This window comes from Oncorhynchus nerka, linkage group LG14, assembly GCF_034236695.1.
Source record: "Oncorhynchus nerka isolate Pitt River linkage group LG14, Oner_Uvic_2.0, whole genome shotgun sequence".
NCBI lineage: Eukaryota > Metazoa > Chordata > Actinopteri > Salmoniformes > Salmonidae > Oncorhynchus > Oncorhynchus nerka.
Genome location: NC_088409.1, coordinates 9103250 through 9118313, shown reverse-complemented (window position 1 = coordinate 9118313; position 15064 = coordinate 9103250). Strand labels below are relative to the sequence as shown.

General features: G+C 44.8%; 1 protein-coding gene across 1 annotated transcript in view; it reads left to right on the top strand.

Annotated features, from left to right (window-relative positions):
* LOC135574979 (ankyrin repeat and IBR domain-containing protein 1-like) overlaps positions 1 to 15064 on the top strand; it is a 111463-nt gene that overhangs the window by 37671 nt on the left and 58728 nt on the right. Inside the window, exons 3-4 of the mRNA XM_065027117.1 lie at positions 8261 to 8561; positions 14244 to 14420. Coding sequence (XP_064883189.1) covers positions 8261 to 8561; positions 14244 to 14420 — 478 coding nt within the window. The remainder of the gene's footprint in view (positions 1 to 8260; positions 8562 to 14243; positions 14421 to 15064) is intronic.

Here is a 15064-nt window from a genome sequence, read left to right as displayed (position 1 = left end):
CTTCTTTATCTTTATTCTCTATCCTCTACGTAGTACACTTCTTTATTCTCTATCCTCTACATAGTACACTTCTTTATCTTTATTCTCTATCCTCTACGTAGTACACTTCTTTATCTTTATTCTCTATCCTCTATGTAGTACACTTCTTTATTCTCTATCCTCTCTCTATCCTCTACGGTAGTACACTTTTTATTCTCTATCCTCTACGTAGTACACTTCTTTATTCTCTATCCTCTACGTAGTACACTTCTTTATCCTCTATCCTCTACGTAGTACACTTCTTTATCTTTATTCTCTATCCTCTACGTAGTACACTTCTTTATTCTCTATCCTCTACGTAGTACTTTTTCTTTATTCTCTATCCTCTACGTAGTACACTTCTTTATCTTTATTCTCTATCCTCTACGTAGTACACTTCTTTATTCTCTATCCTCTACGTAGTACACTTCTTTATCTTTATTCTCTATCCTCTACGTAGTACACTTCTTTATTCTCTATCCTCTACGTAGTACACTTCTTTATTTATTCTCTATCCTCTACGTAGTACACTTCTTTATTCTCTATCCTCTACGTAGTACACTTCTTTATCCTCTATCCTCTACGTAGTACACTTCTTTATTCTCTATCCTCTACATAGTACACTTCTTTATCTTTATTCTCTATCCTCTACGTAGTACACTTCTTTATTCTCTATCCTCTACGTAGTACACTTCTTTATCTTTATTCTCTATCCTCTACGTAGTACACTTCTTTATCCTCTATCCTCTACGTAGTACACTTCTTTATCTTTATTCTCTATCCTCTACGTAGTACACTTCTTTATTCTCTATCCTCTACGTAGTACACTTCTTTATCTTTATCCTCTACGTAGTACACTTCTTTATTCTCTATCCTCTACGTAGTACACTTCTTTATCCTCTACGTAGTACACTTCTTTATCTTTATTCTCTATCCTCTACGTAGTACACTTCTTTATCTTTATTCTCTATCCTCTACGTAGTACACTTCTTTATTCTCTATCCTCTACATAGTACACTTCTTTATTCTCTATCCTCTACGTAGTACACTTCTTTATTCTCTATCCTCTACATAGTACACTTCTTTATCTTTATTCTCTATCCTCTACGTAGTACACTTCTTTATTCTTTATTCTCTATCCTCTACGTAGTACACTTCTTTATTCTTTATTCTCTATCCTCTACGTAGTACACTTCTTTATTCTATCCTCTACGTAGTACACTTCTTTATCCTCTACGTAGTACACTTCTTTATTCTCTATCCTCTCGTAGTACACTTCTTTATTCTTTATTCTCTATCCTCTCGTTCTTTATTCTCTATCCTCTACGTAGTACACTTCTTTATTCTCTATCCTCTACGTAGTACACTTCTTTATCTTTATTCTCTATCCTCTACGTAGTACACTTCTTTATCTTTATTCTCTATCCTCTACGTAGTACACTTCTTTATCTTTATTCTCTATCCTCTACGTAGTACACTTCTTTATTCTCTATCCTCTACGTAGTACACTTCTTTATCTTTATTCTCTATCCTCTACGTAGTACACTTCTTTATTCTCTATCCTCTACGTAGTACACTTCTTTACTCTATCCTTTAGTACACTTCTTTATCTCTATCCTCTCGTAGTACACTTCTTTATCCTATCCTCTACGTAGTACACTTCTTTATCTTTATTCTCTATCCTCTACGTAGTACACTTCTTTATCTTTATTCTCTATCCTCTACGTAGTACACTTCTTTATTCTCTATCCTCTACGTAGTACACTTCTTTATTCTCTATCCTCTACGTAGTACACTTCTTTATTCTCTATCCTCTACGTAGTACACTTCTTTATTCTCTATCCTCTACGTAGTACACTTCTTTATCTTTATTCTCTATCCTCTACGTAGTACACTTCTTTATTCTCTATCCTCTACGTAGTACACTTCTTTATCCTCTATCCTCTACGTAGTACACTTCTTTATTCTTTATTCTCTATCCTCTACGTAGTACACTTCTTTATCTTTATTCTCTATCCTCTACATAGTACACTTCTTTATCTTTATTCTCTATCCTCTATGTAGTACACTTCTTTATTCTTTATTCTCTATCCTCTACATAGTACACTTCTTTATCTTTATTCTCTATCCTCTACGTAGTACACTTCTTTATTCTTTATTCTCTATCCTCTACGTAGTACACTTCTTTATTCTCTATCCTCTACGTAGTACACTTCTTTATTCTCTATCCTCTACGTAGTACACTTCTTTATTCTCTATCCTCTACATAGTACACTTCTTTATCCTCTACATAGTACACTTCTTTATCCTCTATCCTCTACGTAGTACACTTCTTTATTCTTTATCCTCTACGTAGTACACTTCTTTTGACCAGGCCTCCTACATACACAGACTTGGTGTTATTGGCTGAGCCTGTCAGAGTAGCTGTGTGTACTCCTGCTTCAGCACTCTTTTGAGTTCATCACACGCTCAGAGAGACGTTTAATTCTATGCTTTTATTTGTCATCGATTGTCGGCCGTCGATACTAGTGGCCGTGGTCCTCTGTAGACGGTGGTTGGTTATTACTGTGGACTTGAGGGGGGTTTTCTAGACCGTAGGGAGGATAAACGAGTCAAACGGTTAAAGTCAGATAAGAGTGGAGTTGACAGTAGCCCCTGGCCTAACCATTACTGTAGAGAACAACCGCCATCTTGTCTGTTAACTGTTCCCACAGGACGGCTACTCTGACCGACCCCCCGTGAACCACGAACAAATTGATATTTCACTTTGCCAAACCATGATGAATACGGGCTGCGGTTTCTCTGTGTCCACAGTCTCTGGAAGGCTACTGTTGAGTCAGTGGGAGAATCTCAATTTGCTCACGTTCTCTCTCCTCACGTCCTCTCTCCTCACTTCCTCTCTCCTTACGTCCTCTCTCCTCACGTCCTCTCTCCTCACTTCCTTCTCAAAACCTTTGATTTGGAAGAGAAAGGTCAGAAGGAAGGGACCTCTGGCTTTCACATCCAATGGGTTTTGAGAAGGAAGGGACCTCTGGCTTTCACATCCAATGGGTTTGGAGAAGGAAGGGACCTCTGGCGTTCACATCCAATGGGTTTGGAGAAGGAAGGGACCTCTGGCTTTCATATCCAATGGGTTTGGAGAAGGAAGGGACCTCTGGCTTTCACATCCAATGGGTTTTGAGATGGAAGGGACCTCTGGCTTTCACATCCAATGGGTTTTGAGAATGCATTTGAGATTCTCCCATTGACTCAAGAGTAGCCTTCCATCAGCTTACCAAAGGTTGTACCACAGTAGAAAACTGTGTGTCTGGTAGCTCGGGGGCCGTCAATGAGTAGCTCTCAAGTAGATACTGAGAAATATTCACTAGACCTTAATACTACATGATTAAATCTGTATATAAAAAATATAAAACAATTTTAGCATATTTTTTGCTATCTATTTTCCCCCTACATCAATCGGTTAAATCACATTATTTAAAATGTTTTCATTCAGATACTAAAGTAACAGTCCTGGCTGAGCCCCAATATGCGCTTCGCGGTTACGATGCCGCCTGTATACGCCTACTGGCAATGAAAAAATTAAAAAGCACAGGATATTTGTACCTCGATAAAATGGCTCTGCTTTGGTAAGTAATATCTCGACCAAATAAGCCATTTCTACCCCTGTCACCTTTTTAATATATTTAAATACAGGAAAATGATTTGGTGGAATGTGCTCAGAAAAAAAATGTGTCATTTTTGTCTTGAAGCCAACGTTAATTCGCTTCGTCTCCAGTGTTCCATAGTTCTACATGTTGACTCTAGTGGTCCGTAGTCCTACATGTTGACTCTAGTGGTCCGTAGTCCTAAATGTTGACTCTAGTGGTCCGTAGGCCTACATGTTGACTCTAGTGGTCCGTAGTCCTACATGTTGACTCTAGTGGTCCGTAGGCCTACATGTTGACTCTGCTGGTCCATAGGCCTACATGTTGACTGCTGGTCCGTAGGCCTACATGTTGACTCTGCTGGTCCATAGGCCTACATGTTGACTCTGCTGGTTCGTAGGCCTACATGTTGACTCTGCTAGTCTATAGGCCTACATGTTGACTCTGCTAGTCTATAGGCCTACATGCTGACTCTGCTGGTCCATAGGCCTACATGTTGACTCTGCTAGTCTATAGGCCTACATGTTGACTCTGCTGGTCCATAGGCCTACATGTTGACTCTGCTAGTCTATAGGCCTACATGTTGACTCTGCTGGTCCATAGGCCTACATGTTGACTCTAGTGGTCCATAGGCCTACATGTTGACTCTGCTGGTCCATAGGCCTACATGTTGACTCTGCTGGTTCGTAGGCCTACATGTTGACTCTGCTGGTCCGTAGGCCTACATGTTGACTCTGCTGGTCTATAGGCCTACATGTTGACTCTAGTGGTCCGTAGGCCTACATGTTGACTCTGCTGGTTCGTAGGCCTACATGTTGACTCTGCTGGTTCGTAGGCCTACATGTTGACTCTGCTGGTTCGTAGGCCTACATGTTGACTCTGCTGGTTCGTAGGCCTACATGTTGACTCTGCTGGTTCGTAGGCCTACATGTTGACTCTGCTGGTTCGTAGACCTACATGTTGACTCTGCTGGTTCGTAGTCCTACATGTTGACTCTGCTGGTTCGTAGGCCTACATGTTGACTCTGCTGGTTCGTAGACCTACGTGTTTTACAAGGCATTGGAAAAGCTCCTTGTCTTTGTGCTTGAAGTTGCAACTTATTATGTGACTTGTTAAGAAAATATTTACTCTTTGAGCTTATTTAGGCTTGTAATAACAAGGGGTTTGTATACTTCTTTACTCGAGACATTTCAGCTTTTCATTTATAATTAATTAGTAAAATTCCATTTCAACATTATGCAGTATTGTGTGTAGGTCAGTGATGACAACATCTGAATTTAATCCATTTTAAATTCAGGCTTAACACAACAAAATGTGGAGAAAGTCAAGGGGAGTGAATATTTTTTTGGAGGCACTTTATATATGGGGAAATTTAGCGATTTTATGATTTGTTATCTCTGATGGTTATGATACATTAGGCATTGTTGAGCTCTGTTGGCTTATAGGCCTAGATAAAGGCACCATTTTCTTTCTCGCCTTGTGTTACATTTTTTATTATTTGAGTACTCGAGTTCAATATAATTAGTGGCATAACCTAAGAAAAATAGATGTGTTCTGTTCAGAAATATGGTTTAAAATAAATACATAATTAAAAATGTTAAATTTTATTATGATTTTTAAAGACAATTGCACCCCCACTTTCAGACAGTTCATGGTGTAGGGCAGTCCCTGAAGGGACTCTTCTTATCAACTGGATGCAAGAATATCATCATCTGTGTTCTCTTAGGAGTTCAGCATTCTCTGTGTTCTCTTAGGAGTTCAGCATTCTCTGTGTTCTCTTAGGAGTTCAGCATTCTCTGTGTTCTCTTAGGAGTTCAGCATTCTCTGTGTTCTCTTAGGAGTTCAGCATTCTCTGTTTCTCTTAGCATTCTCTGTGTTCTCTTAGGAGTTCAGCATTCTCTGTGTTCTCTTAGGAGTTCAGCATTCTCTGTGTTCTCTTAGGAGTTCAGCATTCTCTGTGTTCTCTTAGGAGTTCAGCATTCTCTGTGTTCTCTTAGGAGTTCAGCATTCTCTGTGTTCTCTTAGGAGTTCAGCATTCTCTGTGTTCTCTTAGGAGTTCAGCATTCTCTGTGTTCTCTTAGGAGTTCAGCATTCTCTGTGTTCTCTTAGGAGTTCAGCATTCTCTGTGTTCTCTTAGGAGTTCAGCATTCTCTGTGTTCTCTTAGGAGTTCAGCATTCTCTGTGTTCTCTTAGGAGTTCAGCATTCTCTGTGTTCTCTTAGGAGTTCAGCATTCTCTGTGTTCTCTTAGGAATTCAGCATTCTCTGTGTTCTCTTAGGAGTTCAGCATTCTCTGTGTTCTCTTAGGAGTTCAGCATTCTCTGTGTTCTCTTAGGAATTCAGCATTCTCTTCGTTCTCTTAGGAATTCAGGATTCTCTGTGTTGTTCTCTCCAACCCCCTCTGAGGTGCTGAGGTTACATCCTATTGGTCTGATATCTGGGGTTAACTTTTACAGTAATTCTATTGGTCAACAAGTCAGAATTTGAATCCAAACAACTCAGATGTTATGAAGGTGTCTTAGAACAATTAATCTTTTCTTATGTTCCTGACTTGCTGTGGTGAGAAACCAACACTCATTCTTCATCTCTCCCATGACCTCTGGGCTGTGGCACGAGCCATGGTTTCTTCATCTCTCCCATGACCTCTGGGCCCTGGCACGAGCCATGGTTTCTTCATCTCTCTCATGACCTCTGGGCCGTGGCACGAGCCATGGTTTCTTCATCTCTCCCATGACCTCTGGGCCCTGGCACGAGCCATGGTTTCTTCATCTCTCCCATGACCTCTGGGCCGTGGCATGAGCCATGGTTTCTTCATCTTTCCCATGACCTCTGGGCCGTGGCATGAGCCATGGTTTCTTCATCTCTCCCATGACCTCTGGGCCCTGGCACGAGCCATGGTTTCTGCATCTCTCCCATGACCTCTGGGCCGTGGCACGAGCCATGGTTTCTTCATCTCTCCCATGACCTCTGGGCCGTGGCACGAGCCATGGTTTCTTCATCTCTCCCATGACCTCTGGGCCCTGGCATTCTTCATCTCTCCCATGACCTCTGGGCCGTGGCACAAGCCATGGTTTCTTCATCTCTCCCATGACCTCTGGGCCGTGGCACGAGCCATGGATTCTTCATCTCTCCCATGACCTCTGGGCCGTGGCACGAGCCATGGTTTCTTCATCTCTCCCATGACCTCTGGGCCGTGGCACGAGCCATGGTTTCTTCATCTCTCCCATGACCTCTGGGCCCTGGCATTCTTCAGCTCTCTCTGACCATGCTTAGAATAATGCCTTGTAATGCTTGTTAACGCTTTGTAACTTCAGCTTTATGCCCTTGTATGTAAATCCATTCATTTGACAAAGTCATTAAATACACTTGTATTTAGAATTCGGTTCAGACATTTCTTCACGGTCTTTTGTTGTAACTCAACTATTGTGTTATTGACGGTACGTTTGTTTTATTCCATGTGTAACTCTGTTGTTGTTGTTTGTGTCGCACTGCTTTGCTTGATCTTGGCCAGGTGGCAGTTGTAAATGAGAATTTGTTCTCGACGGGCCGACCTGGTTAAATAAAGGTGAAATACGGGCCGACCTGGTTAAATAAAGGTGTTCTCAACGGGCCTACCTGGTTAAATAAAGGTGTTCTCAACGGGCCTACCTGGTTAAATAAAGGTGTTCTCAACGGGCCTACCTGGTTAAATAAAGGTGTTCTCAACGGGCCTACCTGGTTAAATAAAGGTGTTCTCAACGGGCCGACCTGGTTAAATAAAGGTGTTCTCAACGGGCCTACCTGGTTAAATAAAGGTAAAATAAAACTAGGCTTTTGTATATTGCTATTCTTCATTATGGAGTCAGATAAAGATTTTAATAGGCTAGTCTTATTTACTAGTCTCGTGTGTGTGTGTGTGTGTTTGCAAATAAATAATTTGCAAATAAATTCATAAAAAATCCTACAATGTGATTTTCTGGAATGTTTTTCTCTCATTTTGTCTGTCATAGTTGAAGTGTACCAATGATGAAAATTACAGGCCTCTCTCATCTTTTTAAGTGGGAGAACTTGCACAATTGGTGGCTGACTAAATACTTTTTTGCCCCACTGTGTGTGTGTGTGTGTGTATATATGTGTATGTATATATACTGTATATACACATCAAATATTACTTCACTATAGTAAAATAGTCTGAGTTACTCACTATGTACTTGTACTTAAAGGGATAGTTTGGGACTCCCCCAGAGTGTGAGAAACTTGTGAATATCTTTTTGATGTCTCTGCATCCAGTATGAAGGAAGTTAGAGGTAGTTTCACTTTCCAGTGCTAACTAGTGTTAGCGCAATGACTTGAAGTCTATGGGAACGGCTAACATGCTAGCCGTTCCCATAGACTTCCAGCCATTGCGCTAACACTAGTTAGCATTGGAAAGTGAAACTACCTCTAACTTCCTTCATACTGGATGCAGAGACATCAAAAATGGTATCCACAAGTTCATCTGAATCTGGGGAAGTAGACATAGAGCCTCATTGCCAAAATCCTGAACAATCCCTTTAAGGGTGATGGTGAAATTTTCAAAACGGTCATATTAATACCAAGTAAACCCTCCCCTCTCCACCAGGTCCTTTCTCTTCAGTAAGGACGGCAACCCCAACAAGCGTAACGTTCACAATGAGACGTCCCTCCATCTCCTCTGTATGGGCCCCCAGATCCTAATGGGGGAGGGGCCTCTGCAGCCGCGGCTGGCCCGGCCCGAGCTGGGCGAGATGAAGAGGGCAGAGTGTCTCCAGATCATCCTGAAATGGACCGGAGCCAAGCTGGACCAGGGAGAGTATGAGAACGCCAACGTCAACGCCACTGATAACAAGAAGAACACATCGCTGCACTACGCAGCCGCCTCGGGGTTGAAGAAGTGTGTTGAGGTGCGAACCACTTTTTAAAACATTTACATTTTTCCCATAGCCACATAGCCCTAACCCGTAGGCACTTCCCATAGCCCTGCCACATAGCCCTAACCCGTAGGCACTTCCCATAGCCCTGCCACATAGCCCTGCCACATAGCCCTAACCCGTAGGCACTTCCCATAGCCCTGCCACATAGCCCTAACCCGTAGGCACTTCCCATAGCCCTGCCACATAGCCCTGCCACATAGCCCTAACCCGTAGGCACTTCCCATAGCCCTGCCACATAGCCCTAACCCATAGGCACTTCTCATAGCCCTACCACATAACCCTAACCCTTAGACACTTCCCATAGCCCTGCCACATAGCCCTAACCCATAGGCACTTCCCATAGTCCTACCACATAACCCTACCCCATAGGCACTTCCCTTAGACACTTCCCATAGCCCTGCCACATAGCCCTAACCCATAGGCACTTCCCATAACCCTGCCACATAGCCCTAACCTGTAGGCACTTCCCATAGCCCTAGCACATAGCCCTAACCCATAGGCACTTCCCTTAGACACTTCCCATAGCCCTGCCACATAGCCCTACCCCATAGACACTTCCCTTAGGCACTTCCCATAGCCCTGCCACATAGCCCTACCCCATAGACACTTCCCATAGCCCTACCCCATAGGCACTTCCCATAGCCCTACCCCATAGCCCTACCCCATAGGCACTTCCCATAGCCCTACCCCATAGGCACTTCCCATAGCCCTACCCCATAGGCACTTCCCATAGCCCTACCCCATAGCCCTACCCTATAGGCACTTCCCATAGCCCTACCCCATAGACACTTGTTTCCTAAATCCCCTTTCCCAAGCCAGGGCTCTCCAACCCTGTTCCAGGAGAGCTACCCTCCTGTAGGTTTTCACTTCAACCTGAAAAACTGCTAACTGAACTGCTAACTATTAGACTCAGGTGTGCTAGATTAGGGTTGGAGTGAACCTATAGGATGGTAGTTCTCCAGGAACAGGCTTGGTGTGAACCTATAGGACTGTAGCTCTCCAGGAACAGGCTTGGAGTGAACCTATAGGACTGTAGTTCTCCAGGAACAGGCTTGGAGTGAACCTATAGGACTGTAGTTCTCCAGGAACAGGCTTGTAGTGAACCTATAGGATGGTAGCTCTCCAGGAGCAGGGTTGGAGTGAACCTATAGGAGGGTAGTTCTCCAGGAACAGGCTTGGAGTGAACCTATAGGATGGTAGCTCTCCAGGAACAGGGTTGGAGTGAAGCTATAGGAGGGTAGTTCTCCAGGAACAGGCTTGGAGTGAACCTATAGGATGGTAGCTCTCCAGGAACAGGGTTGGAGTGAACCTATCGGAGGGTAGTTCTCCAGGAACAGGCTTGGAGTGAACCTATAGGACTGTAGTTCTACAGGAACAGGGTTGGAGTGAACCTATAGGATGGTAGTTCTCCAGGAACAGGCTTGGAGTGAACCTATAGGAGGGTAGTTCTACAGGAACAGGGTTGGAGTGAACCTATAGGATGTTAGTTATACAGGAACAGGCTTGGAGTGAACCTATAGGACTGTAGCTCTCCAGGAACAGGCTTGGAGTGAACCTATAGGACTGTAGCTCTCCAGGAACAGGGTTGGAGTGAACCTATAGGAGGGTAGTTCTACAGGAACAGGGTTGGAGTGAACCTATATGATGTTAGTTATACAGGAACAGGCTTGGAGTGAACCTATAGGAGGGTAGTTATCCAGGAACAGGGTTGGAGTGAACCTATAGGACTGTAGTTCTCCAGGAACAGGGTTGGAGTGAACCTATAGGAGGGTAGTTCTCCAGGAACAGGCTTGGAGTGAACCTATAGGATGGTAGCTCTCCAGGAACAGGGTTGGAGTGAACCTATCGGAGGGTAGTTCTCCAGGAACAGGCTTGGAGTGAACCTATAGGACTGTAGTTCTACAGGAACAGGGTTGGAGTGAACCTATAGGATGGTAGTTCTCCAGGAACAGGCTTGGAGTGAACCTATAGGATGTTAGTTATACAGGAACAGGCTTGGAGTGAACCTATAGGACTGTAGCTCTCCAGGAACAGGGTTGGAGTGAACCTATAGGACTGTAGCTCTCCAGGAACAGGGTTGGAGTGAACCTATAGGAGGGTAGTTCTACAGGAACAGGGTTGGAGTGAACCTATATGATGTTAGTTATACAGGAACAGGCTTGGAGTGAACCTATAGGAGGGTAGTTATCCAGGAACAGGCTTGGAGTGAACCTATAGGACTGTAGTTCTCCAGGAACAGGCTTGGAGTGAACCTATAGGAGGGTAGTTATCCAGGAACAGGGTTGGAGTGAACCTATAGGACTGTAGTTCTCCAGGAACAGGGTTGGAGTGAACCTATAGGATGTTAGTTATACAGGAACAGGCTTGGAGTGAACCTATAGGAGGGTAGTTATCCAGGAACAGGCTTGGAGTGAACCTATAGGACTGTAGCTCTCCAGGAACAGGGTTGGAGTGAACCTATAGGAGGGTAGTTCTCCAGGAACAGGCTTGGAGTGAACCTATAGGATGGTAGCTTTCCAGGAACAGGGTTGGAGTGAACCTATCGGAGGGTAGTTCTCCAGGAACAGGCTTGGAGTGAACCTATAGGACTGTAGTTCTACAGGAACAGGGTTGGAGTGAACCTATAGGATGGTAGTTCTCCAGGAACAGGCTTGGAGTGAACCTATAGGAGGGTAGTTCTACAGGAACAGGGTTGGAGTGAACCTATAGGATGTTAGTTATACAGGAACAGGCTTGGAGTGAACCTATAGGACTGTAGCTCTCCAGGAACAGGCTTGGAGTGAACCTATAGGACTGTAGCTCTCCAGGAACAGGGTTGGAGTGAACCTATAGGAGGGTAGTTCTACAGGAACAGGGTTGGAGTGAACCTATATGATGTTAGTTATACAGGAACAGGCTTGGAGTGAACCTATCGGAGGGTAGTTCTCCAGGAACAGGCTTGGAGTGAACCTATAGGACTGTAGTTCTACAGGAACAGGGTTGGAGTGAAACTATAGGATGGTAGTTCTCCAGGAACAGGCTTGGAGTGAACCTATAGGAGGGTAGTTCTACAGGAACAGGGTTGGAGTGAACCTATAGGATGTTAGTTATACAGGAACAGGCTTGGAGTGAACCTATAGGACTGTAGCTCTCCAGGAACAGGCTTGGAGTGAACCTATAGGACTGTAGCTCTCCAGGAACAGGGTTGGAGTGAACCTATAGGAGGGTAGTTCTACAGGAACAGGGTTGGAGTGAACCTATATGATGTTAGTTATACAGGAACAGGCTTGGAGTGAACCTATAGGAGGGTAGTTATCCAGGAACAGGCTTGGAGTGAACCTATAGGATGGTAGTTCTCCAGGAACAGGCTTGGAGTGAACCTATAGGAGGGTAGTTCTACAGGAACAGGGTTGGAGTGAACCTATAGGATGTTAGTTATACAGGAACAGGCTTGGAGTGAACCTATAGGACTGTAGCTCTCCAGGAACAGGCTTGGAGTGAACCTATAGGACTGTAGCTCTCCAGGAACAGGGTTGGAGTGAACCTATAGGAGGGTAGTTCTACAGGAACAGGGTTGGAGTGAACCTATATGATGTTAGTTATACAGGAACAGGCTTGGAGTGAACCTATAGGAGGGTAGTTATCCAGGAACAGGCTTGGAGTGAACCTATAGGATGGTAGTTCTCCAGGAACAGACTTGGAGTGAACCTATAGGACTGTGGCTCTCCAGTAACAGACTTGGGGAGCCCTGTCCTGGGCACCTCTGTAGATCTGATCAGATTTCACAACAAGGAAAATCTGTCTTGTTGATTTTCCTCTTAACATCTCATATACAGGTAACTTCCAAGATAAAGGAAACACTAAATGAGGGATACAAAGTATATTGAAAGTAGCTGCTTTCACACTGGTGTGGTTCCTGTGTTTTAATTAACCTATTAACATCCCATCATGCTTAGGGTCAGGTATAAAAATGCTAGGCAGGCCATTATGTTGTCTCCCATGGCTATGTCCCCGTAGAATGACAATGCCCCCAATCCAGAGGACACGAGTGGCCACTGAATGGTTTGATGAGCATGAATACGATGTGAACCATATGCCGTGGTGGCCGTCTGTCACCAGATCCCAACCCAATTGAACGTTTATGGGAGATTCTGGAGCGGCGCCTGAGACGTCCGTTTTCCACCACCGTCGACAAAACAACAAATTATGGAATTTTCTCGTGGAAGAATGGTGTCGCATCCCTCCAGTAGAGTTCCAGACACTCCCTCCAATAGAGTTCTAGACACTCCCTCCAATAGAGTTCCAGACACTCCCTCCAATAGAGTTCCAGACACTCCCTCCTATAGAGTTCCAGACACTCCCTCCTATAGAGTTCCAGACACTCCCTCCAATAGAGTTCCAGACACTCCCTCCAATAGAGTTCCAGACACTCCCTCCTATAGAGTTCCAGACACTCCCTCCTATAGAGTTCCAGACACTCCCTCCAATAGAGTTCCAGACGCTCCCTCCAATAGAGTTCCAGACGCTCCCTCCAATAGAGTTCCAGACGCTCCCTCCAATAGAGTTCCAGACGCTCCCTCCAATAGAGTTCCAGACGCTCCCTCCAATAGAGTTCCAGACGCTCCCTCCAATAGAGTTCCAGACGCTCCCTCCAATAGAGTTCCAGACGCTCCCTCCAATAGAGTTCCAGACGCTCCCTCCAATAGAGTTCCAGACGCTCCCTCCAATAGAGTTCCAGACACTTCCTCCAATAGAGTTCCATAGAGTTCCAGACACTCCCTCCAATAGAGTTCCAGACGCTCCCTCCAATAGAGTTACAGACACCCCCTCCAATAGAGTTCCAGACACCCCCTCCAATAGAGTTCCAGACACCCCCTCCTATAGAGTTCCAGACACCCCCTCCTATAGAGTTCCAGACACCCCCTCCTATAGAGTTCCAGACACCCCCTCCTATAGAGTTCCAGACACTCCCTCCAATAGAGTTCCAGACACTCCCTCCAATAGAGTTCCAGACACTCCCTCCAATAGAGTTCCAGACACTCCCTCCAATAGAGTTCCAGACACTCCCTCCAATAGAGTTCCAGACACTCCCTCCAATAGAGTTCCAGACACTCCCTCCTATAGAGTTCCAGACACTCCCTCCTATAGAGTTCCAGACACTCCCTCCAATAGAGTTCCAGACACTCCCTCCAATAGAGTTCCAGACACTCCCTCCAATAGAGTTCCAGACACTCCCTCCTATAGAGTTCCAGACACTCCCTCCTATAGAGTTCCAGACACTCCCTCCTATAGAGTTCCAGACACTCCCTCCTATAGAGTTCCAGACACTCCCTCCTATAGAGTTCCAGACACTTGTAGAATCTATCCCAAGGTGTACTGAAGGTGTTCTGGAGGCTGGTGGTGGCCCAACGCCCAATTAAAACACTTTATGTTGGTGTTTCCTTTACTTTGGCAGTTACATGTGAACAGTGACTCTCCTCTCCCTCTAGTTCATAGGTAAGAGAAACCCCACCTCTTTGACTTTTCTCTCTTTCCAATGAATGCCATGTCTCTCCTCTCTCTCTCTCTCTCTCTCTCTCTCCTCTCTTCTCTCTCTCCTCTCTCTCTCTCTCTCCTCTCTCTCTCTCCTCTCCCCTCTCTCTCTCCTCTACCCTCTCTCTGTCCTCCTTCTAGATTCTAGTAAATAGGGAAGCAGACCTGTTTGCGGAGAATGAGGACCGTGAGACGCCGTGTGACTGTGCAGAGAAGCATCATCACAAGGAGCTGGCCCTCAGCCTGGAGTCTCGGATGGTCTTCAGTCTGGCCCCAGAGAGCATAGAGGCAGAGTACACTGCTCTGGACCACAGAGAGGTAGGCTAGATACTAGATATCCCTACTGTAGAGAGGTAGTATAGTTACCTCACCATGTCTTCAGTCTGGTCCCAGAAGGCATAGAGGCAGAGTATACTGCTCTGGACCACAGATAGGTAGGCTAGATACTAGATTTCCCTACTGTAGAGAGATACTGTAGTGTAGTTACCTCACCATGTCGTCAGTCTGGTCCCAGAAGGCATAGAGGCAGAGTACACTGCTCTGGACCACAGAGAGGTAGGCTAGATACTAGATATCCCTACTGTAGTATAGTTACCTCACCATGTCGTCAGTCTGGTCCCAGAAGGCATAGAGGCAGAGTACACTGCTCTGGACCACAGAGAGGTAGGCTAGATACTAGATATCCCTACTGTAGTGTAGTTACCTCACCATGTCTCCAGTCTGGTCCCAGAAGGCATAGAGAAGGTATTTTTCAATACAGTCTTTGACTGCAGTCCAATGTTGTTGTAGGAAATGAGCTGACCACTTGAACAGCCAGGCAGAACAGCTGCTGGGCTATTGGCCAATACTATGTTACTATAGAAACATTATTAGTGTTGGAGTCCCATGCATGTGACTGTCCTGCTCTCTGTCTCTGTCTCTCTCTTGTCTGTCTGTCTCTCGTCTCTCCACTCTGTGTCTCT